Source organism: Phyllostomus hastatus, unplaced genomic scaffold (assembly GCF_019186645.2).
Source record: "Phyllostomus hastatus isolate PE091 unplaced genomic scaffold, TTU_PhHast_1.1 phas_scaffold_193, whole genome shotgun sequence".
NCBI classification, from domain to species: domain Eukaryota; kingdom Metazoa; phylum Chordata; class Mammalia; order Chiroptera; family Phyllostomidae; genus Phyllostomus; species Phyllostomus hastatus.
In genome coordinates this window covers 10,731,267-10,759,136 of record NW_025334015.1, presented here as the reverse complement: position 1 = coordinate 10,759,136, position 27,870 = coordinate 10,731,267, and the positions used below count along the sequence as shown (strand labels likewise).

At 47.4% G+C, this 27,870-nt stretch overlaps 1 protein-coding gene across 2 annotated transcripts in view; it reads right to left on the bottom strand.

The window, feature by feature from the left end:
• Positions 1 to 6,760: 6,760 nt before the first annotated feature.
• The window catches only part of ETS1 (ETS proto-oncogene 1, transcription factor), a 128,195-nt gene continuing 107,085 nt past the window's right edge, over positions 6,761 to 27,870 (bottom strand). For both annotated transcript variants that reach the window (XM_045860174.1, XM_045860175.1), the window contains 2 exons: positions 11,486 to 11,604; positions 6,761 to 10,569 (listed from right to left, as the gene is read on the bottom strand). In XM_045860174.1, coding sequence (XP_045716130.1) covers positions 10,354 to 10,569; positions 11,486 to 11,604 — 335 coding nt within the window. In that variant the 3' untranslated portion in view covers positions 6,761 to 10,353. The remainder of the gene's footprint in view (positions 10,570 to 11,485; positions 11,605 to 27,870) is intronic.

The window sequence follows — 27,870 nt, the reverse complement described above, 5'->3', positions numbered from 1 at the left end:
TCCTTGTCCCTAGAATCAGTGGGGAAGGGTGGGGGGTGTGGTTTACAAAGAAGGGAGGAAAAAAAGACTTTCTTGAGCTGTAGTTTCAGGTTTACTAATAGTTCCCACTTACATAACAAATTAACTATGTGTCAAGCACTGTCTCCATCCTGTGAGGTTAGTACTATTATCCTTATTTCATGGACCAAGAAATTGAGGCACAGAGAGGTTGAATAACTTGCCCAAGGTCACACAGCTCAAAGGTGACACGCCTTGGATTTAAAACCATGCAGTTTATCTCCAGAGCCCATTCACTTAAACGTTCATATTTCTCTCCAGGAATATAAAATATATGAGAGACAAAGAGAGGAAACTCAGAGAGAGAATAAAGGCAATGGTTAGGAAAAAGAGAAGAAGAATGACCAAGGGCTGGAATAATGGGAAGAGTAACTTTTTTTTTAAGTAGCAGACCTTCAGTCTTGGAGAAGGAATGCGAAACCAAGGTACAGCCAGGGCAGGAAATGCTCAGTTGGGAATGAAAACTGTAACAACCACTGGTCTGTCACCTGCTGTTTCCTACACCCCAAACAGGATTCTGGGAATAATGCTCAGAGATCACTCAGCAAATGGGGCTAGGGAGGCTGAGGAGCAGGCAGCTGGAACTGAGAAATGAACACCTTCTTTCTCTTCCAACTATAGCCTGGGGTGGGGACAGGTGCCCAGGGCTCCGGGGAGAGATTAGCACCCTAATGAGAAGAGACAGCCTTTGTCAGTCATGCAGGGAGGCCTGTTGCATCCATTTGTAAGCTACATAGCTCTTGTCCCCAGAGGAAGGAAGAGTAGAAAGAAAAGAAAGGAGGGAGACAGAAAAGGAGGGAGGAGAGGAGAGAAGAAATGGACTATTTTTTGCCTGCGTCTGGAGGGACAAGCCCTCAACCCTCATCAGACCCGTAGGGTTGCCTTGGTATTAGTAGGCTTAAGACCTCGCTTTACCCGTCACCAGGTCCCAGTGGGATTTCCAATAACTCACCTAAACTTTCTTACCCTAAATACTTTAGCTCTACAAGAAAAGGGTGGGCTTTAAGGTCTTTCCAGACCTAAAAGATACTGGGACCACAGACGAGTCATCTTTGCATAGCGCCCGAAGTCCTGGTCCTGGCGCAGTGGCCCCCCACCCATCCACCCAGCCCTGGGGATTCGCTCTCTTAAACACCCTTCTGACCTGCTACATGTTGATTCTCTCAGATGCATCTCTTCTGAACAAATGAAACCGTTTCCCGATTGGTCTTCCTGCTTCCATCCCCATCCCCTCTGATCAGCTCTCTGCTGCAGCCAGAACCATTTCCCTAAGCTCAGAGCAGAGCACGTGACTTAACCTGTGGGGAGAGCCGCAGGGCTCCACCTTACTCTTCACAGCCCACAAGGCTTGGAATCATCTCGTACCTGTTCTCCCCTCCCCTCACCTCCTACTGCTACCCCGTTCCATGCTGTGCTCTGCTGCCACAGAACTTCTTCCCATTTCTCTGTCAGCCCGTAAGCTTTCCCACCTGCACTCCTTGACCTGAACCACTTTCCCTTTCCACCTAGCTGAAAGTTACTCACCTTTAGGATATAATTTTTTCCATGTTAGGTGTTCCTCCTGCATATCAAATCCTACTGTCGTTATACTAGGTAGTAATTCTGCCTTGTCCATAATCCTTAATTTGCTATAAGCAGAGTAAAGGAAAAAGCTGTGTTTATCTTTTCCTTTATGGTTTTCCTCAGACTGAGCCCAGTGCCAACCACATAGCAAGTATTCAATGAATGTTTGTTGCCAGGACAAATTTGGCAGTGTCTTTTTCTAGGGTACTGTTCAGCTATAACACCCGCTAGTCCCATGAACTGTGGCCTCAGAGACCCTGCATTTCAATTTCTGACTAAGAGATCCGAGACCTCCCCCCACCCTGGGGTCTACCTCCCCTAGTCTCCCATTCTCACTCTGAACATCAGCATTTAGCAGATTGTTGGAATCCATCGAAATGAACAGAATTATCACAATTCTGAATCGTCTAGGGTCAGTCAACGTTCAGCCGCGTGTTGCCTAGAAACTGGATGAGATTCCATAGAGCAGAGGAGGAGGAATGGGGCTGGGAGGACATGGGGACAGTCAGCCTCTCGTTCATTCTGTTACCAGTTTCATCAAAACAATGTGACTCTGGGCAAGTTCTTTGGCCTCTCTGAACCTCATGTTCATGTAAGCCTCATTGAAGAGGTTGGACTGAATAATCTTTAAGGTCCCTTTTGACTCTTAAGTGTACAATTTAGAATTCTGGTTTGCTCTCCCACTCATCAGCTTCTTGGCCACAGGCGGCAAACACAAGGCCCGCGGGCCGAATCCGGCCCTCCACCTTGTTTTATCCTGTCCAGCACCTTGTTTCAACCCAGTGGCAGCACCGAGCTCTTGCTTAACTGTTAAGGAGCAATTACATTTATATAGTCCTAACATTACATTTGGCCCTTTGAAGGCGACCGCAAGGCTGATGTGGCCCCGGGTGAAAGAGTTTGACACCCCTGTTCTGGGCTATTAGTGGGTTTCATAAGGAGACCATATAATGAAAGTAAAATGAAATGCCATGAATAATTATGCCAGGACAATGAGTAGACACAGGGACTGTCCCAAGTACACCAGGATAGGTGGCCACCCTTGTTTGAATCCAGTCTTTGTTAGCTGGGCTTCAGTTTTCAGTTGGCTGTGGTTGCAGAGAAGGCTGTTTGGAATCTGTGGCCCAGGCCATGTTCTGGGATTTCACAGAGGCTTCACACACGGGTGTCCAGAGCGGCTGGTGTGCCTCATAACCATGTAGGTTGCCCACCTACATCCCTAACCGCTCCTAAACGAGAAGCCTGAGCCAGAGTTAGTGCACCTGCCAGCCACACACGAACGATTGCACCCCTCACCTGGTGGCCTCAGGTCAGTCGGTGAAGAAAATACTTGCAGCCTCCTTGGGTTCAGGTGCACAGCTCAGTGACGTCATCACGGAAAACAGACCAGAGAGGAAACAGACACCTGGACGAAATATCCATTATCCTCCAAAGACTGGTCATTGTCTCCCCTACCACTTACTGTTCTTCTAATATGTATCAATACCCCAGATTAAAGGTACATTGGCTACACTAGTAACATTTCCTACTCTCATGGAACTCAGAACAAATGAGAAAATACTGGTATGCCTGAGAAATAGATTAGCAGAGAGAATTCGTACTTGCTATCCCCCAAGGTTCATAAAAATGACAGATTTGTGCGAACACTACAAGATCCCCAAAGTCTTTTTGAGGTTCTCAGGCCCATCTCTCCTAACCTTTGGAATATTATTGACTCAAAAAGGCAATGCAACCTGAGAGTGATCGTCCATTTCCAGCCTTCCGAGGAGTGTGGCCACTTCTTCAAGTCATTTACTATTTCTAGGCACATCTGGGGAAAGAGTCACAGCTGAAGTTTTATGATTTGCCTCGCAGGAAGGTTAAAAATAGCCCACTCTACTGCCCAGGGCCAGCAGCTCAGGCTGTGAGCTGTGGCTACCTCCTGACCTTCAGGAATTCCCACAGGTGGCTCCTGAAAGACACCTGCTCTTCCGCGTGGCTCCAATGGAGTGCCCAGAGCAACCTGACGTCAGAAATCTGTGAAAACGCTATGGCTCAGGGAGCATGAGAGCCTGAATGGCAGGGGTGAGAGATTAGAAACAAGATTGCAAATCCCAGAGGGTGTTGGGCTCTCCCAGCAGGTCCTGGGACCTGCTCGCTGTTGACTCCTTAGTGTTGCTATGGCACAAGGACCGTCACTATCATTATACTGGGCATCAGCGTGCTGAGATAACACGAAGCCATCGAACAAAACTGGCTTTCCCAGGATGGAAATAATTTTCCAGGAAAATGGGAAAAGGGAAATGGCCTGGGACATTGAGTAAAACAGGAAATGGCACTGGCCAAGGGACAAGGGAGAGGCCAGAGCCACCTTACCCCCTAATTGAGGTATTTTTTTTCTCCCCTCAACTTCCGGCCTTTTAAATTTTTCACCAATTGAACAACACCTGCTTTTATCAGACTCCTTAAATATCTGTCTCATGGCAAGAGGTGCCAGGAAAATGCTTTGCTGTTATTTGTTGTTCTTAGGTGAAGATTCTTGTAGCATAGAACAATCCCAAAGAACAGTGAACGGCCAGCAGTATGGGAGCCAACATACTCATGCAATGGCCCAGCCAGGTCCCTGGACCCGCTACCCAGAGGGTCAAGCTTCCCAGTGTCTGAGCTGGAGGGAGGCCTTTGTACAACTGTATGCACAACACCTGCCTCCCAGAGCAGCCAGTGGGGAAAAGCAGAGGTCAGAAAGCATCATGGAAGTGGAAAAGCTTCCTTATGGAAAGATGACTGGCCTTGTCCTATACTTGGTATGTGAATTTATCTCTTATTAACCAGGGCTGTGGCTCCCACAGACGGTGACCATTGGCCAGCATGACCAAAGGAGACTTTTTCAGGTTCTGAGGCAGCAGCATGGTATGACGGGAAGATCAGAGCTTCAAAGCCAGAGGGTTCTGATGAACCTGAAGGCCTCATGTTCTCTTCCACTGTAGGCACCAGGATAAGGTGAGCTTCCTGCCAAGCAAACATGGGATGTGGGGAGACAACTTCACAGGGGTCCCAAACTCAAAATCCGCTGGCAGGAATGTGAATGAGTGGGGCTGACCTACCAGGGACAAAATAGGAGATTCAAGTTCATCTTGAGGGGGTGGCCTCTGCTCAGTGTCTATGGGTATTTGCTAGAAAGGAAAGCCAGGATCCAAGACCACCCAGCTTCCAAGACCCTACTGCAGTACATTGTTCCCTTGAGCTGCATAGGTGGGTTTCAACCTTGGAAGGCCACACAAACATCTCAGTGGCATAGAATCAGCCCACAGCGAGCCAGCATGCAATATCTAGTCTCCATTACCTGCCTCGTTTTAATCAAAACACAAACCACAATCCTTCAGATTTTGGTTAAAATACTCATAATTACACTTCATTATCCAGGAAAACCTCTCGTTCGATTTTTTTTTTGGTGGGGGTGCTGTTGCGAGGTTCTACAGCTTGCTCCAAAGCTATTGCAGGGATGCGCCAGACTAGCGTGGGCAATTAGCTTGTCCCAGACCCTTCTGGAAGCCTCTTAAGTCTAGAGGTTTTTGACCACCAGCTTCTCTGAATGTCTCCTCTTTTCCCTGTGTCTCCATCTATCCTAACCCTACCCTGTTTCCCCAAAATCCTGCAGTTGTTTTAGAAGATATTCTCCCCCAGCTTCTGCCACCTCTGCTCCAGTACAGTGGTCTCAGCTGCATTATTAAGAGCGATCACTAAAGCTCAGTTGTCTGAGAGCTCCCCAGCTAAACTCCTAGTTTGAGAAGTAAGAGATCTAAGCTGGTTTCATTCAAGCATGTCTTGTACCTTTTCACCTGGTCAGCATGAAATCAGACACTTTGGGGTATAACAGCAACTTAGTAGTGAAGGAAAGCTCTCTGTCCAAACTCTTGACTGAGGGTTGTACTGTTTATTTAGGGAGAGAATGGCGCAGATGTGGCCTCAGGTTGGCTTGGGAGTTATGGTTTTGCCTAGGTTTTCAGCTGAAGTCTAAAACTTAAAAGGACCTCAAGCCACCTTCCTTCCCCAAGTCTCTGAGTGAGCGGTGGTGGCCTGCCCGGGATGTCGGACCAGAGCCCTGCTCGTGGCCAGCCAGGCTCCCCGACCACTAGACCACACAGTTGGTGCTTAACGTGCACTCAGCAAACCTCAAGTTCCAGACCTGAAGAAACAGATTTTCCCAAAACAGAGCTCTCTTTGTGAACAATTCAGCAAAAATGCTCTTTCCAGCTGTGAGTCGGGATTCGTGTTGCAAATGTTGGTGTTAATTAAAAACATCCACCTTCTACAGTTTCAACAAACAGCAAGAGAAAAGCACCACACAGGATGGGTTCTTAAGCACTCCGCCCCAGAGCACTTGCAAATATGACTTCACTGATGACTTGAGTTGCTGGGGTTCTGACAGACACTATCATTCTTAATTTTCAGTCCTCCCAAAAGAGTTGGGTCAAGGAGACAGATGTGATAGGTTCAACCTGGCATAGAGAAAATTGCTATCAGAAGAAGAAACAAGAAGACCGTTCCTGTTCAAAGCATCAGAAAAGATGTTTAACTTCCTACATTAGCATCAGGAACTTCACCCAGTTAAAATCAGATGGTTATCTGCTGAGTCATTGAAAATGTCCTTTGCATTGCTCTTAGTCCTTCAGATGGAAGAGAGTGAAGTATGGTAAGGCCAGGGACATTTCACATTGGATGACACCATGTATTCAACAATTAGGGTGTGAGATCACACTTGTCTGTATTCTCTTCTAAATTTTATTTATTTATGTTCAGAGGAAGGAGAAAGAAGGGAGAAAGAGAGGGAGAGAAACATTAATCAGTTGCCTCTTGCACATGCCCCAACTGGGGACTGAACCCAAAACCCAGGCGTGTGCCCCGACTAGGAATCAAACAGGAGATCTTTTGCTTTGCAGGACAACGCCCAATCCATGGACGCACAGCAGTCAGGGTAATACTTGCCTATGTTCTTACTGCAGTTCTCACTTTATTGGGAAGTCTTTATCTGAAAGGATCCAGAGCGAGTGGGATCGGCAAGAGGGAGGCACATCCCTTCCCGCGCTTGCCTCTGATTGGTTCATTTGACCCCCTTTCACACATGAACCAGACAGGAAAGAATCAAGCCAAATCCACGTGGTTATGAATGAATTTCTTTGTTTTTTAATTTCACACAGTTTAAAATACAATATGAAATCAAGCTACAGTATATAAAAAACTCTCCAGCAAAATGATGTGCCAGCATCAGCTACTAAAATAAACAAACAAAAACCCCCATAAGAAATTTCTTGCATTAAAAAAAACACATAGACACTTACATCGCTACATCTCTAAGCTACCTCAGTTCTGATTTTTAAAAAGCACCTGCTTTTCCTTTTTTTTCATCTTGCTTTTAAATTTTCAGCTTTTTAAAAAATATAAATTATATGAAAATACAAGTTGGAAAATAGTCAAACACAATATAACATCTTTTTACCCCTATATTTATCAGCTTAAAAAAAAGTCTTCTTAAAAAAAGTTCAATAACTGAGGCAGTATTCCTGATAGAGATAATTTCATTTTAATATATATATTTTATATATGTATATGTATACATATATTTATGGTTCCTCGACACTTCTTTGGAATGTAGGTAAGAGCGAACGCATTTATATAGACCCCAACAGAGAAAGCAGCATGCACAGCATGGCTAGAAGAGAGAGGGTGTTGTTTTCATCATGAAGATTAGGCAGGTTAATGCTCTAAAACCCAGAGTGTTCATCTCCAAAGTGAGGAAGAGCACATCTGATCTTGGAATGCTACCTCCAGTCCCCACCGCCACAAAACCAGGGCTCCTCGTAGGGAAGTCCCCCAGCCCCGAATGAGGAAGGGCACAAAAGTGACTCTGAACCCTGCAGCCAAAACTGACGTGGGTTAAGGCATCTTCAGGAAAATAAGGGTTTCTCCCAGCTATGCCAGATTTGCCCACCCTTCCTCTGAAGCTAACATGTGTTTTTAAAAAGCATAAATGCAACAATTCTGTTGCATTTCCAGTGTATAAACCACCCGCCACTCTTCCTGGGATGGTCTCTTGGCCTTTGGACAGACGGAGAAAAAGCATCTGGCCAGATCAACAAGGCTGTCTTAACTAGTAAACTATCTATAAATACTGAGAACGGTGGACCTAGAGAAAAAGGCATCTTAGCGGACAGGCAGGCTGAGGAGCATGAGGAGGCACTTTCTTATATCTTAGCTGCTATGGAATTATTGTAGGAGTTAGACACTCACTAAGGGGAGTTTTCAGCATAAATGTAATGCGAAAGGTTGATGAACTGAGAAAATGATTTCATGCCGGGCTGCAAACAGCAAGCCACGACTGATGCCCAGCCTTGGTTCTACTCTCGCCCGTCACTGAAGTGTGGAAAGGCATACCTAGAAAATCCAGGTATTATCTCAGCTGCAGTTTTGCAAACACACACACACACACACACACACACACACACGCACGCACATGCACACCTTCGCCAGTGCCCAACTAAGATCACATAATCTACGAAAAAACAATGTAGTCCAACAGTTCCGCCTAACACTCCCTGAGCAGCTCTTAAAACAGTTCGAGAGCTTCATTAAGGCACCTGCATTTGGAAGAAGATCAAAATACACAGCTGGGCTAATTCTGCCTTTGCTTTCCAAGGAGACATTCCAATTTATCAGTATGAGGACACTCACGAATCACAGAGCTAAGTTCCTGATGATGCAGGTCTGCAAGAGGACCTGGGAGCAAACAATGCCCTTTCTTGAAGGTACGCTAGAAGATTGTTTGTATTGTACTTTCAGTTTCTCAGCTAGAGCCCAGGAAAGGCCGGTTCTGAGAAGCCCATTTTCAATGCTTCTTCGCCTCTCTCCCTGTAGTCTGTAAAGCCGTCCCATTGTCTCCTTTTTCAATTGGGCATCTCTTTAATGGGGGGTGGGGGGTGGATTCTGATTGAATTAGGAACTTGTCCTTATTAATAGATGTTGGTCCCTTCTCCTGCAAAACCCTCTTTTTAGATTACCCATCACAACTGCCTCAGTTGATTAAGTCTGTAGCAACATTATGAGGAAACTAAAGTTGTATGCAAACCTCATGGACCACCTTACTGTCTTCATTCAAGCTCCTATTCTTATGTTTCCCTTGTCTTCTAGTCATCCCTTTCTTCTGCAGTTTTGCCCTGCACTTACCCTGTGCCACGGTAACAGACCCAAGAGCAAGACCCCACCAGCAGCTGCACTATTCACTTTGCATGCTCAGTCTCACCGGACATCCAACTCAACCAGCTTAGTTAAATTCTTCAAAGGAAAGCCTTGCGCTTCTCCTCCCAAAGACAGCCACGCCCCCTTTGACTTGTATAAGCTCCCTTAATTTCCATCGCTCCAAAAACCCAGTGAGTCTAAATGGCTTTCTCAGACACTCTTCAACTCATGTCATGTCTGCTGTTACTCTTTCACTCCACAATTAGAAAGCTGCATGTTTCTCTGCACTGAATAACAGAGTGGGGGTGGGAGGGAAGCAAGAAGTACGGGAGGCTGGGAAGAGTAGACGTAAATGAGAAAGTGTAGAGCATTAGTTTGGAATGACACACATTCAGGACTTCGTTCTCAAGACCTCGGGAGTAATGCCCATGCACCCAGCTTTTATTCCAAGTCCCATGTTACAGGTCCAGAACCAATAAAGAACAGAGTCAACGTTCCTCCTTCGATATCCTTTCCATGACGTCAACAGTGCTCCCACATTTACTGTGGTCCCAAACCGGGGCTGCGAAATACATTCAGTTCAAGACTTAATGCTTCTTAGCTCAACGTTAAGTCTAAACCCCAAGAATCCACTGATGACAAATAAGTAGAGGGACGTGATGAAAATTTTTTAAAATGACATTTGAAATTCACATGCACAGTTCCCTTGTTTCCAAATCCACATTATTTTTCCCTTCATCTACACAGCCACATGCGTTTGGGATCCCCGAGCTCAGTGACAGCACTTTGCGTTTCCAGTGGGGTCTATATAAACAGCTTTCTTTCACCGTGACAGAATCTTCAGTTGGCAAATGAAAACAAACTTGCATGATTTCGCAATACTGAGACCACCTTAGAGCTTAAGACGATTTTTAAGAAAAAAAAATACTGGCACAAAATTTAATAAAATAAGTTTTAACACACACACACAAAAAAACAATTTTGGGCCCTCCCCAGTGAAGTCTGAAGTTCATCTTCATTTTAAAAAGTACAGTAAAAGGTAAATAGTCCTTGAGTTTTGTGCACCCCCCAAACAAAATGACCTACCCCACCTCTCTTTTTTTGCCCGCCCCCCAAGACCCAGAAACAGAAGCAAGTTAATCACCTTTCATCTGTCTCATGACTCAGGATGTCTCAGTTTCTTTTGGTGACAAGTCTGTAACTTGAGACTTTTGTTCACGGATGATTTTTATAAACCTTTAGACACATTAGTCTCGTCCTCCCTTAAGCAAGATTCTTCAAGCTTCTAAGAAGACCTTTCTCTCCTGAAAATTTGCCCCACCCACCCCAGCAGTCCTGCTCTCCTTTTCCAATGACGCACAATAGATTATAGCTGCAGCTCGCTTAGCTCCCACCCCTGAATGTAAAAAAATGAGTTCTGGAAAATTAAAAATAGAATAACAATTAAAAATGAAGAGTCCAACCGACGTGGTTGTTCTTGCAAATGTCTCAGCAGGGGTTCCCTGGTCCCTTTGGGGTCCATCACTCGTCGGCGTCAGGCTTGACGTCCAGCATTGCGTGCAGCTCCTCGGGCGTGTACCCCAGGAGGCTCTGCAGGTCACACACAAAGCGGTACACGTAGCGTTTGCCCGCCGTCTTGTGGATGATGTTTTTGTCGTAATAGTAGCGGAGGCCGCGGCTCAGTTTCTCGTAATTCATCTTGGGTTTGTTTTTCCTTTTCCCCCATCTCCTGGCCACCTGAAATTTTAAAAGGGGAGGGAGGTTAAGAAAAAATCTATCAAATAATCCAAATACACATGTTTATGTGCCTATACCCATTCATGGTGACCTCTGATCTTCAAGGAAATCAGTTAAGAGATTCATGTACATGGAAACTATTTTTCTGACCTACCCTTCTGAGTTGTAGTTTTCAAGGGCTGGGTACGGATGGCAATAAAGGTGATTCTCTACATTGATGAAAACATAGACCCTGAACTTCTATCTAATGGAGTTAAAGTGACAAAGGAAGCAACACTGTAGACTCTCTTCTCTCCCTACGTTATTAAGAGAACGTCCCTGCTTTGAAAGCATGAAATCTCGTGTGGGGGACTCGGGGAGCACTGAGCTACAATCCTACCTGCCTCCCATCGATGGGAAGCATTTCTGCGTCCTTGGGCACAATTCGCCCGCTGTTTCTGCCACAACAGAGAATGTTGCCTCTCTTCGTTTTTTTATCTCCAGACTTGGGCGGGGCAGAGAGCAACCACTCAATGGACATTTGTTGGGTCAAAGAATGAATTAGTGAACAAATTGCACCAATCTTGCAAGGCCTCTTGAATTGTCTGGCCCCTTTCAGATTCACAGAGCCACGGGGCAGGAAAAGTGCTGAGAGGAGGCAACTCACATTTACGAAGGGTAGTATACTATGTGCCTGACATCCTTTGTGCGTGTTATTAGTTAATCCTAGAAAACAAATGGGCAACGTAGATACTTTCTCTATTTTTCCAAATAATGACACTAAGGCACAGACAGGCTAGGCAACTTGCTCAAGATCACAAAGGTAGCAAGTGGCAGAGCTGGGACTGGAATCCTAGATAGAAAATGTCACCAGACTCACACAGCCCCTTTCCAGAGCTCCCTCCAACATAGTGCTCTGGAATCACTCCCTGCTTACCTCATCTGGGTCAGAAAGCTTGAATTCCCAGCCATCTCCTGTCCAGCTGATAAAAGACTGACAGGATTTATCAGTGAGTAATTCCAGAAGAAACTGCCACAGCTGGATCGGTCCGCTGCCTGGAAACACAAGGCATCGTGAACCATTACACCGGATGCACAGAGCTCGCAGCCACTAACCCCGGGAGAGCGCGCTCCCTCTGCCCTCCTCTCTGTCCATCCAGCCAGGAGAAGAGGGAGGCAACACAGAGCACAAACGCTGGAGGCGGTGCTAGAGCTCACGCAGACTGAAAAGGTGAAGAAGTGCCAATCAAAAGAATAAAGAAAATCCACTTAGACGATACATCAATGACCTTCCTTTGAATGGCTTAAGGGTCGGTCCATTTTTATTGCTAAGCAAACTCTAGGAAAAAAAACTATAGGCCCTGTCCTCTGAGATATTCTAAGGCAGCATAGTCTTTTGTGCCTTTAAAAACTAAGTCATTTGCCTCCAGAAGTAATAGAGGTATTAACTAAGGAACGTCCTTGCCAGTTCCCACCAGAAGTCAAACCTCATAAGCACTCCTCTATATAGGGAGCCTTTGGCCCCTGAGGAGCAAACGAGAAGATTACTGTAATAAGGTTATGCAAGAAGGAGTTAATTGGGTCTTAATATTCCTCTCCACCACCATCCTGTCTTCCCACGTCACAGGTACAGGCAAGCACCCAAGCAAAGAGAGGAAAGAATCATCACTTTGTGAGTAATTAAGCTGCCACCCGGGAAATGCTCAGAGGTCAGGTGATGCCTATCTTCAATTCTTCATGGGTTCAGTATATTCTAATTTACTTTACACACACACACACACACACACACACACACACACACACACACACTTCTCTTGTCTCAGCCACCAACACTGCCCAAATCTTGGTTCTGGAAGGTCTGACAATGTTCTGACAGTCCATTTATCATATGCTAAAAGATTCCTGCTACATGGATTTCCTCTGAGGATAAGTGTCTACTCAGAAACGACAAGGCTGCCAGTGAGTCTTGTGTGACTCCTGAGTGCAGCCAGAGAGACAGAGACTGGCACAGCTGTCCGCGCTGCGCGGGCCGGGTCTGCACGGTGCCGAGGACACTGCCTCAGAAGCCTTCCGGACAGAGCAGGATGGGGAAACACCCAGCCTGTGCCCATGAAGGAAGCCTGGGATGCTCTAACTCATGTAGAAAAACTCGACTTTTTGCAGTTCTAACCCTTAGCCCGACTTTCAAATTTGTCTGATCCAAAGTGAACTGAGATTCAATAAGGAACAAGGTTTAGGTTGGTTCCCTTTCCATCTGAAAAAGAAATGTCCTAGATAGTCTATCAAGGTAATCTCCCGTTCCATCTTATACTTCGACAAGGCACGTCCATACGCATCACGCTGCTCGCTCCTAAAACCCACCGCCCGCTCCTCTCTGGGCACAAAGCGCAGCGGTCTCACTGTTCCCGTTCCATGGGCGTGGAAAAGGAGCTAGGAAAGTCTGTGTGGCTTTGCTCCAGCCACTGTTAGAAAGTGGTGGTCCTGGGTCTCGTGGCCAGGCCTTCTGACTCCAAGCACGGGGCCAGCTCGACAGGCACCTGCGAGGAAGCAGTGCCGGGCGTGCGCTGTAATCCGACAGTGAGGAAATGCTCCTTCAGTAACTGCTTCCTCGTGGGGGTTCCCCTGCTCCCCCTCTGCACACCCCCAGCTACATGGAAGAGGACATATGACTGCCCCGCCCTTCTGAAAAGGCACCTTGAGCTCTTTAAAACCATCTTGCAGGTAGTCTAAGATACATTCAGCCAAGGCCTATAAAACTAATTTGCATTAGAAAGAACAGCCCTTAGTACACACCACTGAAGACTTAGCCTCATCTGTTTTCACCCCTCGTTGAAAAATCACTGAGTGTACAATGTAGACACATTTGCAGGTTTCTTGTAAACTGACTTAAGTCACCAGCTACTACTCCCTGGGCTCACAGGACTAAATGCGACATTATATTAGAAACCATTGAAAAGCCACCCTGATGGGCAGAAGGTGTAAGAAAACAAATCTCTATTAAGAAATGCTATGGAATTTCTGGTGGTTAAAAAAAAAAAAAAGCTTCAAGACCCCTTGCAACATAAGAGGCTTCCTGATGGAATGCACATTAACTATACGCCCAACAGGACCCTTGAGGACAAACAGAGAGATCCACTACCCAAAATTATGTAAATGAGCCCTGGAGTTGGCAGTCCTCTTGTGAGTTGTGTCCACAGACCGCAGACATAAGACAGAGAGAGGAGTCGCTTTAAGACCCCCTAGCAAAGCAAAGCTATGATTTATCGGGCACACTATGCATCAGACACGTTGGTGTTGCTGTTTCTCTCTTCTCACTCCTCACAGTAACTCCATGGCGTAGCTGCTGCTGCTAGCGCATGTCACAGCAGAGAAAACTGGTACCCAGTTGGGTCCACTGGCATTGGCCAAAGCCACTCATATCAGAAGTGCAGTGGCTGTGACTGGATCCCATGCAGTCTGGCCCCCAAATTCTTCAGTCAACACTACATCACCCCAGACAAGACCAGGCTGGGGGCTGCCATCCACTCTGCCTGCCTGGTCACACTAATCCAAGGTCTTCTCTTCCTCACGTGTCATGGCAACCACAGAACACAGGACATGGGACAGCCCATGGTTCTCCCAACTCTCAACAGCTAGTGACCCTGGTGTCCACCTCCACAGGTGACTTTTCCAGCCAAGTTAGTGAGGTCCCTTTGTGGCAGCTGCTCACGCCATTATTTCGCTCTCCTGCTCTTTACCTTCAAAGCTCTCTCACACTATTCATCTTAAATTCCCTGTGGGGAGCAGAGGGCTAGTGATGCCGAGATCAGGAAAGGGAAGGAAACACCAGGCTTCTACCCAGGCAGGGCCCGGAGAGACAGCTCAGGAGCATGCACCCCACCACCCACCGCCTCTAAGAATGGGTTGCCGGGAGGCAGAGAAAGGGGCTTCCGTTCCTGTCTGTGAAGCCAGCTCCTAGAGGAGGGGGTCGCAGACAGAGGGACTATGGCTGGTTTTCCTGCCAGTGCCATTCCCTGAACTGAAATGCCCGCATCACAGGCTGCACCGTCCTGCGACAGCCTGCTCTGGATGTCTGACCCCAGACATCTGTGTATAGAGCTGGGGGGCAGGGTGAGGCCTTGTCTGCAGGGGTTTTCCTCGTTGTGAGTATACCTTTGTTCACAGAGAACATCAGACTGTGAAATTCAGGAACTGGGAGCCCGAGTCGTAGACAATGGTGCTCTCCAACTCTGCTTCAATTTACACCAAAGGGAGGAGGGAACATTAATAGGAAAAGCAGATGCCTAAAGAAAGCACAGGAACTAAAGGGGAAGGAACGTCTCTGGTTCGGCTTCACAATAGTGGAGTCAAAATAGCAGTGACGTCAGCTCCAGGCTCTTTCCCCCGATTCTTGAAGAAAACTCCCGCGAGCCCACCCAGAGCTAAGGAGCACACAGAGCTCTCGGCTGGGGTTTCCTGCAAGGCGCTGCCCACCCTTCAGAAAGCCCTCACTGTGGAGCCAACTCAAAGGAATCCACGACTCTTCTCAGAGTTCCTTTCTACTCCCCCTGTGCTGCCTCCTCGACGGCCCTGCGGTGTGGGGAGCAACAGAAACGGGAAGGGCGAGGAATCTTCTCCCAGAAGGCATGTGGTTCCAGGGGGGCCTGTTCCTCCCCTGGATTTGTGGACAGTCTAGCCCAGCAGCCTCTTTCCACAACAGTGTGTCACCCTCACGTCGGTCTGGAAGGGCAATTCAGGGCCACGCGGGAGCCCACGCCTGGCGGTAGCTGTGTCTGGGGTTGGCAGGCACCCTAACTAGGCAGCCTCACCATCAACATCCAGGTCCAGGCCCACAGGAACTCCTCATGCCCTGGAGCTGTGGAAACACCCTAGGCCAGCACTCCTAGCGACAGGTTCCCCCAGAAGATGTGTCTGTATTGCTCCGTGCAGCACCCCAGGGCCGAAGGGCTCCATCCCTTGTCCTTGCTCCAACATATCCTAAAATTGTCAAGCCTCTCCCTCCTTCTTCCTGCACGTCCTCTCACGCTGGGGCCCAGCCCTATCCACCCACCCACCCAGACTGTGGCCCTGATGACCTTTGTCCCAGGGAGCAGAGAATGGTACTAAGAATAGTGCCAGTCATGGGAAGGGGAGCTCACACACTAAATGTGACTCACAATGGCACCCCTGTCTGGGGGCCCCCGAGGCCGTCAACGGCAGCCTTCACCACGCTGCCCTGGGTGTCACACATCAGGAATCCGGTGGCATCACTGGGAGACTATGCTTCTCAAGTCGAAGCTCTGAGCCACAACAACAGAGGGGTCCCTGTTAGAAGGAAGTCTCTCTCCAAAGAAGCGGGGAGGGGGGTGGGAGGGGGAGAGCACCACACACATTCACACACCCGCCCCCCACTCCCTGGGCCTCCACCCCCTGCAGTCTGCTCCCTCCTCCCCGCCTCTGGCTGCAGCAGGGGGATTTCCTCTGACTGCTTTGTTCTTCTCAGCCTCTGGGCAGGAGCAAAGCTCCTAGCACCACAGGACAATCCTGATTTGAAGAACTTGATACAAGCTCAGAAGCAGACATATCAGGTGGGTACCTGGAGGTGTCCCAAGCCAGCAAAACAAATTGCAAGAGAATGTTCCCGTCCAGAGAGGACCCTCAAGGCACTTCAACTCCAAAGCTACAATACCTCTCTCTCTCTCTCTCTCTCTCTCTTTCTCGGCAAAGCTTCAGTAAATTCCTACTGATTTTGTTCATATTTTTTAAGTCTCTTCTTGTCAAATAACTGGATGGCCTGCCAATCTATCTCACTGAGAGATGGTTATTTAAAAAAAAACAACAACTGCTTTTTAGTTTCCTCGCTCTGAGCCTAAGAAGTGAGCTACTTAAATAAATATACAGTGATGGGCTAGAACAAATTTTTAGTAAGATGCTGGCAGTAATAATCCTTTCAATTTGGTCATTTGTCAGTATCTTTCCTCTCATCTTCTAGGCTCAGAGGTGCCTACCCACGTCGATGAACTCACTGTTCGTGAATTCAAGGTGGGGCTTCCGTTTTTCTTTTTCATTTCAACTGCATGTTCTCACCTGTCACCTGTGCCCCTAGTGCAAGGTGCACAGAGAAGAGCGGACTGCCATGCTGTGCAGTCACTCTCGTGGGCTGCCTCCCACCGGCTCGCTTAGAAGACCAACCCGATGGCATGCTGTGTCCGTCCTTCACTAGTAGAATATGTGCTCCAAGGGCAGGCAGGGGCTGTGTGCTCTCACTGCTGAAACCCAAAGCCTAGAGTGCCGCCTCACCCACCAACACCCATAGTCACAAAGCTATCTGCTGCTTAATGACCCCCGTGATCAGCTCCCTGTACGCATGGACCGTGCCTTGCCAATCCCACTTTCTCAGGGCCAGCCAGGTATGGTGGCTGGTGTCTGACAGTGCTCATTCAACATTCACTGAGTTGTATTCTAAAACCATCTTCCACTGAAGAGATGTGTAAGGATTGAAAAATCTACCCAAATGGCTTCTCTCTCTTAAACTATATTTAGGACCCAACAGCATGGGCAACTCCAGGCTACATTTCATCAACATGTTCCCCAAAATAAAAACTACCACACCTCCTGTCCTTTGGGGATTAATTTGCTACTTTGAGAAGCTAATCTCTTCAGCTTGACTCTCAAAGTCAAATCAAACACTTGGGGGGAGGGGGCCGGGCACCACATTTATTTTAACCTATGAAACTCTCATGGTTGGTCGCCCTTGCAACGGGGCTGACTGTGCCCGAATAGCACACATCTGCCAGGTGGTCCTAAAACAGAGGAACGAGCCTGCCTGGCCCCGCCCTTCCACCCAGGTGTCTGCCCACAGCCAAACGATGATGGCGAAAACAGAACACTCAAACCCAGAAATGACCCACCCATATGTTCAGAAGCTCCTTGCATGCCACTGCAGGAGTTCCCAACTCGGAGGGTGGCCTGGGTGACCCCAGGGGCTAAGCATCACCCCGCTTTCTGCCAACCCCCTCCTAAATTATCATTCACCAAAAAAACAAAAATCCACAATCTCTCTATTTCCCTGAAATCCTTGTTAAATGAAGTTTAATGACAAATAAAACTGAAAACAACCCAACAGTGTCTTGCCCTGTGGACCAAACGCAGCCTGAAGCTGCACAGATCTTCTGCCGGAGAATGAAAAATTCAAGAGTTCTCATTGCTGATTTGTTTGGGAAGATTTTTAAAAGAAAAGACAGGGTAGGGATCGCTTGCTATTTTGGCTTGCCTTTGTATCTATTGGTGTCTTTTCCTATTTCTTCTGAGTCATGCCCTTCCTTTGCCCCCACCCTGACCCAATCTCATCTCATCTCCAACACGGTCCATGTTGAGTACAGTCCATAACGGGCCACCAGGCCTCAGTTTAATGAGTCACTGTGAGGTCAGTATGTTATCTATATCTGTTCCTTTATCAATGACTAGCAACTAAGGGCAGCAATAAGTTCCTCTCATTCAACTCAGAGCCACAAAAACACACTCTAACAGGTACTTGAAGAACACAGGAACATAATGATGTTCGAACCAGCATCTAACAATGGAAACAGGTTAGAAAAGAACTCCATAATCAATGAAAACCGCCCTTGGAAGTCAAGTCCATGTTGCTGGCATGTGAGACTAAAAGACAGGAGAAAGCATTAAAAACAGTAATAAAGCGTGTCGAGCAGTGCAGGACTGAGAGATGACACCAGACAGTTTCCTATAAAATTAAAGTATTGACACCCTGGTGGGCAAGCCCAAAACGGGGAGTCAGTGGTCCAAGGCTTTGATCTAAATATCCCCTGATTCATCTTGTGATCTTAGACAGATTAACCTCTCTGGCCTTCAGTTTCCCCACTCCTGAACTGTAAACAGTGATCCCTGCTCCTTCCTACTTCATAGAGATATAAATTAAGTAGCCCCAATCATAAACAAAATACATATATATGTATATGTGTGTATGTATATGTATTTTACCATAATACAGAACAGTTGCAAACGATACAAAATACAACAGTGAAATTAGATGAAAAGAATGAAACAACAGAAAATACATTTTTCAAAGCAGACTTTTCAAAGAAAGGCAAGAAAAAAGATGGAATGAAAAGAAAAGAGCAAAAGCTCTGCACAAAATCAATTATTCTTCCAAGAATTAAGTTGGCCTTTTTATGGCAACTTTGAAAAAGTACAAAGTTGGAGGCAAAAAAGAAAAAAACAAAACAATCCAAGTATATAAATGTGAAATGCACTCAGCATCGTGGATAAGCATAACCAGTTGAGATCTGTTAAGGTTGGGAACTCTGTTCAGCACTTCTTGCTCTAACTTGCTCTAACGTTAGGAATAACTCTGTGCAGTTCTTGCTCTAACTCAAAGCAGGGAGGCACACACAAAGAGCAGATGCAAGCTGCTTTGCAAGTGAAAGTATCACAGACATTTATGGTTTGGGGAAATCTTGGCCACAGACAGACTTAGATCCTCTTTCCTCCAATGTGCTTTTCCACCCCCCCAATCATTTATGCTCCTCACCAAGCACACTCTACCTCATTGTTACGGAGGGCTGACCAGGGGCGCTCAGCAGCACTCCCCACAAATGTCTGGAGTTGGGCCTACAAGTAGACCCTGTCAGCATGAACCTGAGAGGAAGCATTCAGTCTGTCTAGCCATTAATGTCCAGGATGGGCTGGGCCCAGCCGAATGGCCCTAGGCTGGCTATGTGCCCCACTTGGGACAGATAGAAGCGATGCTCACTGGGGAGTGAGCTTTGGGCCTGAGAATATGACAGTTACATGCTTTAGTGTGCTCAGAAAAGACCCTGGTTTTTGCTTGGCCTCCTCACACCTGCATGTATTCAAGCGCACATGTGTGGTGGAGGTGGGGGGTGGGCAGGGAGGGCAGCAGGAGAAAGAAGACTGTTTCTGTCTTAAAGGGGCAGCCTGTATTCAAATGCACCCACCTCTTTCCTCTAAACCCAAGAACTCTGTGTAACCACATTCAACCTGCCACTCAAGACACTTTCCTTGGACAGCGAGCCAGTGACGCTCGACTCAGGAAGTGGGTTTCCTTAGAGCTTTTTCCTCCTGATGTCTTCTAGGTACTGATTCTTTTAAGAAGCCGTGAGAAATAGGTTAGGTTTGGATTTGAGAGTACAGGGTGAGAATTCTGTTAGACGCCAAGGAAATGCTTTTTCTAACCAATGTCAAAGTCTGAAGAAAATGTCTTCTTAAGTAGCTAGGTTACAGGAAGAAAGAAAGATGTGTTCACTGATGAGGATTAGAAGACAAGACCCGAGAAATCGGAAGCCAGCGCCTTTTCGCAGTAGCCTCTCAAAGCAACCTCTGGAATTGATTTTCTCCAAGGGCTGAAGTGTCGTCTGCATCTCAAGGATGAGAGAAATAACTGGTGAAGCATCTTACAGTTCTTTGGGAGGTGAACTAGATCCTAATGATCACGTGAGCACTGGGTTTTTCAAGCATTTACCCAGCAAATAATTTCCAAACACCCCTCAAATGTCAGGCATGTAGCCAGGTGGGCTTGAACTGCAACACAGAATATGAACAACAGTATGGAGCTAGCAGAAGAAATACTTTTTTTCTGTTCCGCCTTCATTTGATGCACCGACAATTTAAAGGAGGCCAGGCCGAAAGTTAGCCTTGAGAGGCCTTCACAAGAAACTGTCCCCCCTCTCAGCTTTGAAGGTCACACACCTCCACATAGCCATGCCCCGTGCGGACCTTTCCAGCAAAGCGAGTCCCATCTTCGTCTCAGAGTTCAAACTTTCACATTCACTCACCTTAGAAGGACTTTCACTCTCATTATCTCTCAGGGAGAGGTGAGTCACACATAAGAAGTGCAGCTGGTTAGTCACAGCCAACAATATACTGTTCTCTGGAGCCTATCATGGGCCCCCAAGAGCATCGGATTGGCCTTGGCCTTGGATCCTGCTGTACACCTAACTAGCCAGGTAGAAAAGCTGTACTGGTCTCTTTGACCACCTGCATCTGTTAGCCAGGTATGACATGTGGGTCACACGCCCTGTGGCAGCCATGACAACATGCTGCTCAGGTGTCTTGCTGCAGGGAGCATACAGGACCAGATCTACCATGTCCCCACCGAGGCAGAGCTTCCTAGGGTCTGTTCCAGCCAGGGATGGAGCATGGAGGACGCACGGGCCATTCCTGGGAGATGCCCCGCTCCTCCACTGGGCAACATGGGCTGGAGGATGCCTCTGAGCCTGGTCAAACCCCTTCTGGAACTGAGCTGCAGTGGGAGGCTCTTCCCACCCACATCTCCTTCCTTCCCCCTCTCCCTTTACAGGTAACAGACCTGCAGCAAGGCCTGAAGGCTCCCCTGCCTTCCTTCGCTCTCTCCCACTTCATCCATCACAGAAGCCCCCCCAATAAGTTTATTTCCAGTCTAAGCTTGTCTTGACATATGCTCCTCAGCGCCCCTAAACACACACATTGCTAATATCAGATGCTTTCCTCCTAACTGTCTCACACTGTGGGAAACTTTGAAAGGCATCTTCTTTGATGTTTGCTGTATGAGTTTGGAGTAGACCCCTTTTCCCCCTCAGGACTCTAATTCCCTCATTTGCACAATAAGAACAGAACCTTTCTCATGTGGCTATTGGTGAGGGGTAATAATAATAATGACAATAATAATGTATATGAAAGAGCCTCACACACAGCAGGAGTTTAACACACGTGTGAGTTAGCGTAACAGCTGAGCTGACCTGTCTGATAGTAAATATCCACTGTACCCCAAGACAGTGGCAGCAATTACTGGAATTCTCTAAGTAAAAGATGTTTCCTGACCTCCAGGAATGTAGAATGACATTGGAAAGACCGGCAGGTTGGAGGATAACACGAGCAGCAGTCTCCACGAGCACCCAGAGAAGAGAACACGGCCCGTCTACAGCCCTACCTGTGGGTGCTCCCCATAACCTCATTCACTTCATTCTCCCAGCAATCCTGGCAGACAGCAGCTGTCATTATTACCATTTGGCAGACGAGCAATCTGAGGCACGGAGATGTTAGTGTGCCCAAAATCGCACACCCGGTGTGTGACAAAGCCCGGACACACTCAGGTGTCGGGCTCCGGAGTCCATGTTCCTAACCTTTACATGATCAGCCCCTAAAACATAACTGTGGTCAAGCCACATCGAGCGGCCACCCTCCAGCTTGTCAGGCTGGACCTGAATCGGAGGGCAGATGGGGCGTGGATAAGCCTCTGACCTGTGGGCGTCACCTGGAAGTCACTTTATGGAGGACAGGGAGAGGTGCAGCTGCTCTTGCATTGAGTCTCTACACTGAGGAAGTGCTCTTTCCCCAGAACAGTGAAGGCCATCCAGGAAGAGAGGGAGGTGCCAAGGGCAAGGGCAGGAACTCGAGGACATCTGGCCCAGGCTGGCCCAGCCTGGCCCAGCCTGGCCGGGGGAGTCTCCCGGGCCTGTTGCTAAAGGCAGCGAGGACTCAGCAGCCTGACTGAATTTTGCTCCATAGAAACATTTCACTTCAAAGACAGAAAGGTGGAGCTTCACGCTGGAGACAGAGAGGAATTCCAGAACAGTCACCACCCAGTTTCATCATTCACAGTTAGAGTTTGTTAAAGGAACAGTGACCAAAAAAGTGTGAACCCTTAAAAATTTCCCCTACAACAGGCAAGGGGTGGGGAGGGGTGTACTTGGAAAAGATGGGCCAACTCGTGAGCCTGCTGCCACCCAAACTGCAGGCCCCGACTCGGCCTCAGGTTGCTGGAAATAGCAGCAGGGTTTGAGATGTATTTTATGAAGTATACGGGCCTCTCCTGCCCCAGAGGCAGCTTGCAAGATGCTACTGCAGCTGAATCCAAGCAGTGAGGTGGCTGAGCTGCTGTGGCCTTCAAAGGCAGCAGACGAAACAGGGAACCTCTGCCTTCCACATTTTTTAAAAAAACATTTAGAAAAAACAAATTAAGAGCGAGGCCAAAGCCTTCTACCACGTGATCTTTTCCTGCAGGTGGCAGATGATTAAGAAAAACTGTCACCAAGTGAATCAGGGGAGGCAGACGCAGAGACACTGCTACGCCGGCAACAGAAGACTTCTCCTCCCATCCAGTCCAGATCTTTCCAGAAGTTTGCCTCTCCCGTGATCCAGAGTGTCTCCACCAGTCTCATTACCAAGGGGCATGGTAACCCATTACTCCAGTGATACCCCCAAATCCAGTGCATGCCCAGCCTAAGAACCCACATCAAGCACAGCCCAGAGATCAGAACCCCTCCAGCTCCTGAGATGCCGGCTGGCGGCAATGCTCCATTTGGGATGAGGGGTCTGCTGGGCTTCCTGCCATGGGCTAAGGACAGGGGCCTCTGGGCCAGAAACAGGAAGGCACTCCGTGCCGCTGCCTTTCTCATTCCTGAACTCTTTCCCTCCCGTCCGGCCACATGCTGCCCAAGGAGACTCCACACTGAGACTGCAATGGCTTCCCACATGCCTACCCACAGCTGGCTCCGCCTGGCTGGGAACCCTGCACAACACGGGCATCAGAATTCCCTGCCCACTTCAACAAGGGGGGTTCCTTCTTGACTGGAGTCAATTCGCTGTCTCCTACCAATAGCACCTACACAGAGAGACTGCATTGCAGGTTGCCTCGGGGAATAAGCCCCAAGTTCAAAAGCTCTACACTGTTCCAAATAACAATCCTGTCATAGTTCAAAAGTTTTTAAGTCTCCGGTACAGATTCACACTGCACCACTCATTTTCTTTGGTGAGCCCTCTCCCCTCCCTTATCAGCTGCTCCGGCTCCTGCCCAGAGTTTCCTCAGTTGTCATTCGTGCCTGAGTACACTGAGATTATTTTGTAATCCAGCTTTCCTGCAGAAAACTGTGATTTCAGGTAATGCTGCCAAATCTTAGCTTTTATTCTGAATTGAAGGGCTTTGAAGTACTTCCTTTTGCAGTCAAGTTGTTTATTTTCAAGAACATGTTTTAGCAGTAGCTTTGGGTTACTGACCCCTAAAACTCAGCTGTGAGAGAGAACACCCGGGTTCTGGGGGGACCCTTTTATTGGAGGACTCCAGGCCAGCTCCAGGGCCACCAACACAGTGGCGAGAAGGTTCATTTCGGGCCGGGAACACTGTGAGAAGGCCTAACGGGGAATGCACGCGGCTTCTTTCTCTACAAGACCGGCACCTTTTCTCTGTCTCAGGTCAAAATGTTTGGAAGCTGAATTCCAGTGCGTCCCCAATTTAGCCTTCAGGGAACTGAGGGACTGTCCAGTCACAAACCTGCACAGCACTGTAGCATGTAACTCCATTACAGTTCAGAATGGCTTTGCACCTAGCTTTCTTCAGGCCCCAGGATGACAAGGGAACCCTCACCATTTCATTCACAACTGCAGCTCAAAGGTGGGGATACACCTGGATATTGACAAGGGCGTTCCCACCAGGTCGGCTCAATAACAACAACAACAGCCGTGGGAAGGACGGATTCCTTATCAGTGGCAATGACTGGCAATCCAGAATGCAGGTGGATAAAGGCGATTTACAGACCAACAACTCTGGACTGAAGCCAAAGACCAGCCCTGCCCCTCCTCCATCCTGCTAACTCACGTGCGTGCAGTGCTGACTAGTGACCGGCAGGAGATAAGGCCCCCGATCTGCTCTAAGGTGATAACTGAGATAATAACCAATGAGTATTTTCATTCCTTGATATGGAGGAAAAACTCGCATGCAGGTGAGACTTCTGGTACTTAGGATGCCATTCAAGAGCTACCTTCTGTGCAGACGGCAATTAGGTGGCCTCAAAGAAGTCATTTTTTATGCCTACACCATCTCTAAAATGGGGCTGGAGGGACCGAGAGAATACTATTTGACAATCTAGTATATGGTTGTATATCTACTGAACCTGAAAAAAAAAACAGAGGCACCCGTGTTTCTCAGGGATCCGGAAAGCATTTTGCTTAGGTCTGCCAGACACAGAAAACACTGGGCCACTTGCCTCAGATTGTTTTCTTAATTCGGTGGGGTTCATCATACGTCTTCGAATGAGAGAAAATGGAGCTGATTGTATCAGTCCGATAACCATAAGCAGTTCACAGTAAGGTAAGAAGGTACATTTTGGCGGAAGCCAGCGTTGCATTTGATGTATTCTTAACTCAGCTAACAAGCAGGCTTTCAAGCCACGTTATCTGCCCCCACATCTTGACCTAATTTAACAAGTTGCCATGGGAGCCCAGAAAAGGTTGATGCAATTTTCTTATCTTTGGAGGAAGAGTGTAACTGTGCAAGAAAATGTGAAAATTCAGTTTCTAACTGATTTCCACACTTACAGTGCAGTAACTAAGACATCGTATGAAGAAATAAAAGGCATGTCTTTGGAGCTGAGAAGGGTGAAGACCTGGACTCCTATTATCACAGCAGGAAGAGGGATTCTGTTCCCAGCTCAGTGAGTCTACGCATCCACCCTTTCGCTCAGGCCAAGCAGTGGTGGTATCAGCACACAAGTGCTCCCACTGTGTGGCCACCCATACTCTGGAGCAATCAAATTGTAAGGGGGGAAAAAAACACAAAAAAGGAAGGCAGGAGTTGAGGTTAAAAATAGGCATGACTTTTACGAGCAATAAAAAGCTTTGCAACACTTATATGACGCCTTCCACCTTCCAAAGTACTTTTTCAACCTTTGGTGCATCTTAACACGACCGCATAAAGCCAGAGACCAGGTTATGTTCCCGTCGCCGCCTGCTCTTCGGGTGGTGGAGGGGGCTGAACTGTCTCTGAAATGTACCTGAACGTGTATCAGAAATGTGAAAGGGCCGCGGTGAAGGTAACACAGCAAGGAGCCACCACCTAGAATCAGTATGCAGTGTGGGCAGGAGACTTTCACCCGGCATTGGGCAGAGGAAAAAAGCCATCTAAATGTGGGCTGCCCCCCACATGCCTGGCAAATCCTGACCTTCATTCAAACCACAGAAATAAGAAAATTCAATTGAAGCCTAAACACAATTATAACACGTTGAATTTGACAAGATACTGCACCCTCAAAAGCTTCTGGCACTTATCTGCACTCCACATGTGCCGGGAACATTTGCTGAAATAATTGATTTGTTACAATTGGGCTTCCCCCACCCTAGGTCTAGCACAAAGTCTAGCACTTATTTGTTTAATTAATTGATTTGGTTGAATTACATTTTCACAGATCTTCTACCACCAAGATAAGGATGAGCACTTCCACTTTGCTAAAAGTAGAAAAGGGTAGAAGGCGAATTTGCCTAAAATCACACAGTGTGTTAGAGTTGGGAGGGGGCACGGAGGACTTCTGTTTTCTGGAGTATTGTTCTCACCGTCGTGTGAGGTAGTATGAAAAGGTAAATGTACAATTATAAAGGAGAAACAGCCGAATGCTGAGATCCTTAAAAATGTTTTTCTTTTTCTTAATTCAAATGGCTACTTTGGTCTTTGAGGCCTGTAATTAATAGTCAGCTTCCCTTTCCTTCCACTCACTGCATGTTTTATTGCAGGGGAGGAAGGAAGGAAGGAAGGAAGAAAGGAAGGAAGGAAGGAAGGAAGGAAGGAAGGAAGGAAGGAAGGAAGGGAGGGAGGGAGGAAGGAAGGGAGGGAGGGAAGGAGGGAGGGAGGAAGGAGCATTAAAAACAATATATCCAGATAAGGGATCAAACACAACTCAGACCTCCAGGACATATCTGTATTTGTGCTGAGAACTTTGGATGCTTTTATCTGTGTGCCCCCAAGTTTGGATTGCCAGAGAAGCCTCACAGTGTTGCCTCACGGACAGCCTTTTGTAGTTGGCTCTCTCAACTACTCATGTCCCTAATTTGTACTTCACACTCATTCCTAGTCCTTAACATTTCTTTCATCTCTTTCCCTCTCTCTTTAAAACTTGGACACTTGGAAAGATCCCCCAACTCTCAGACAATTCTTGTCAAGATACTAATATCATCTTAGGCAAAACCCTTTAAGTGGCTTTTGGAGACTGTTAGCTCTGCAGGCTCCTTCCATGAAGAAAACCCAACAGCTGACACATGCAATGCTTGGGGAGAAGTTTCTGCTTGAAGTGGAAATCAGGCCTGCCCCTTTCTGGAAACACCTAGACCTGGGGCAGTGCCATCATGGACCCTTACCAGAATCTCACCCCAGGAAGGCAGACCTAAACCATGAGGCTTCCTTTGGCCAAAACCCACACTTGAGGACCTAAAGTCAGTTTACTTAATCCCATTCCCCACAAAACTGCCCTAACTTGCCAAATGGACAGCATCACATATGTAGCTAAGGGAGAATGATGAAAACTGTCACAGGTGAAGATTTATGGTTGTGGGCGTGGATGTGGATGGTGGTTGTACTGGTGATTATGCAGAGAGAACAAAGACACACTGAGGAGGAATGAGGCTGAGGATGTGGTCCTGGAAGTGAGGGTGGAAGTTGCAGACTGCTTGGCCTTCAGGCTCGGGCAAGCAACAGAGCGTAGTTTTGTCTGCTCCTCAAGAACAGAAACAAGCATGGCCAGTCAGCGTATCCAACCAGGGTCTAGTTCTTAAAACATCTACAACTCAACTCGTAACTACAGAAGCCAGGACTTTCGTACATCTTGAAAGAGACTTCATTTACTTTTTCTCATTCCAGATGTCATTAACAGAAATGGGCAAACTTTCTAAAAACCTGCTTTCTGGAGATGGAAAAGGAGTTCCTTTCCAAAGTAGCAAGTTCCCACACAGTAGTGACTTTCAAGCAAGGACCATGGGTGACAGTGTAGAAAGGACAGAGCAGGGGACCTTTCCTTAAGTTCCTTTCTGGCCCATGACTCTATTTACAGATCTTGTCACTCCCTGAAAACACAGACATAATTCCGGAGCCCCTGTGCAAGCTCTGAACCGCACTCAGAGACACATGGACTGCAACATAGAAGGCACATTCCCGATCTTCAAAAAAGGAGCAATTTCTCTAAGCTTTGGAGTTGTTCTCAAAGGTCAGCCAGTTTCTCTAGTAATCACTGAGACTTCACTGACATGAGAATAAAGATGTAGCACGCTCCTCAGATCAGATCAGACAGCTCCATAGAAGCACAGCCTTGGCTGTTTATCTTCGTCCAGACAGAGGGTCCCCCACATGGCAAACTCTCCAGGATGGAGTAATTCACAAGAGAATCAAGGCCTGGACCTCAGATGAGTGATCAATGAAAACTGTGTAAGCTGCACTCACAACACAATTTTGAGCAAACACTCTAGTCTTACAGAAAGGATCTGGTCATGAAGACTAGAATGCTCCTTGGATATTTCTCATATACACACTCCAAACGTTTCCAGGGTGCTACAACTCACGTGGATAATAAA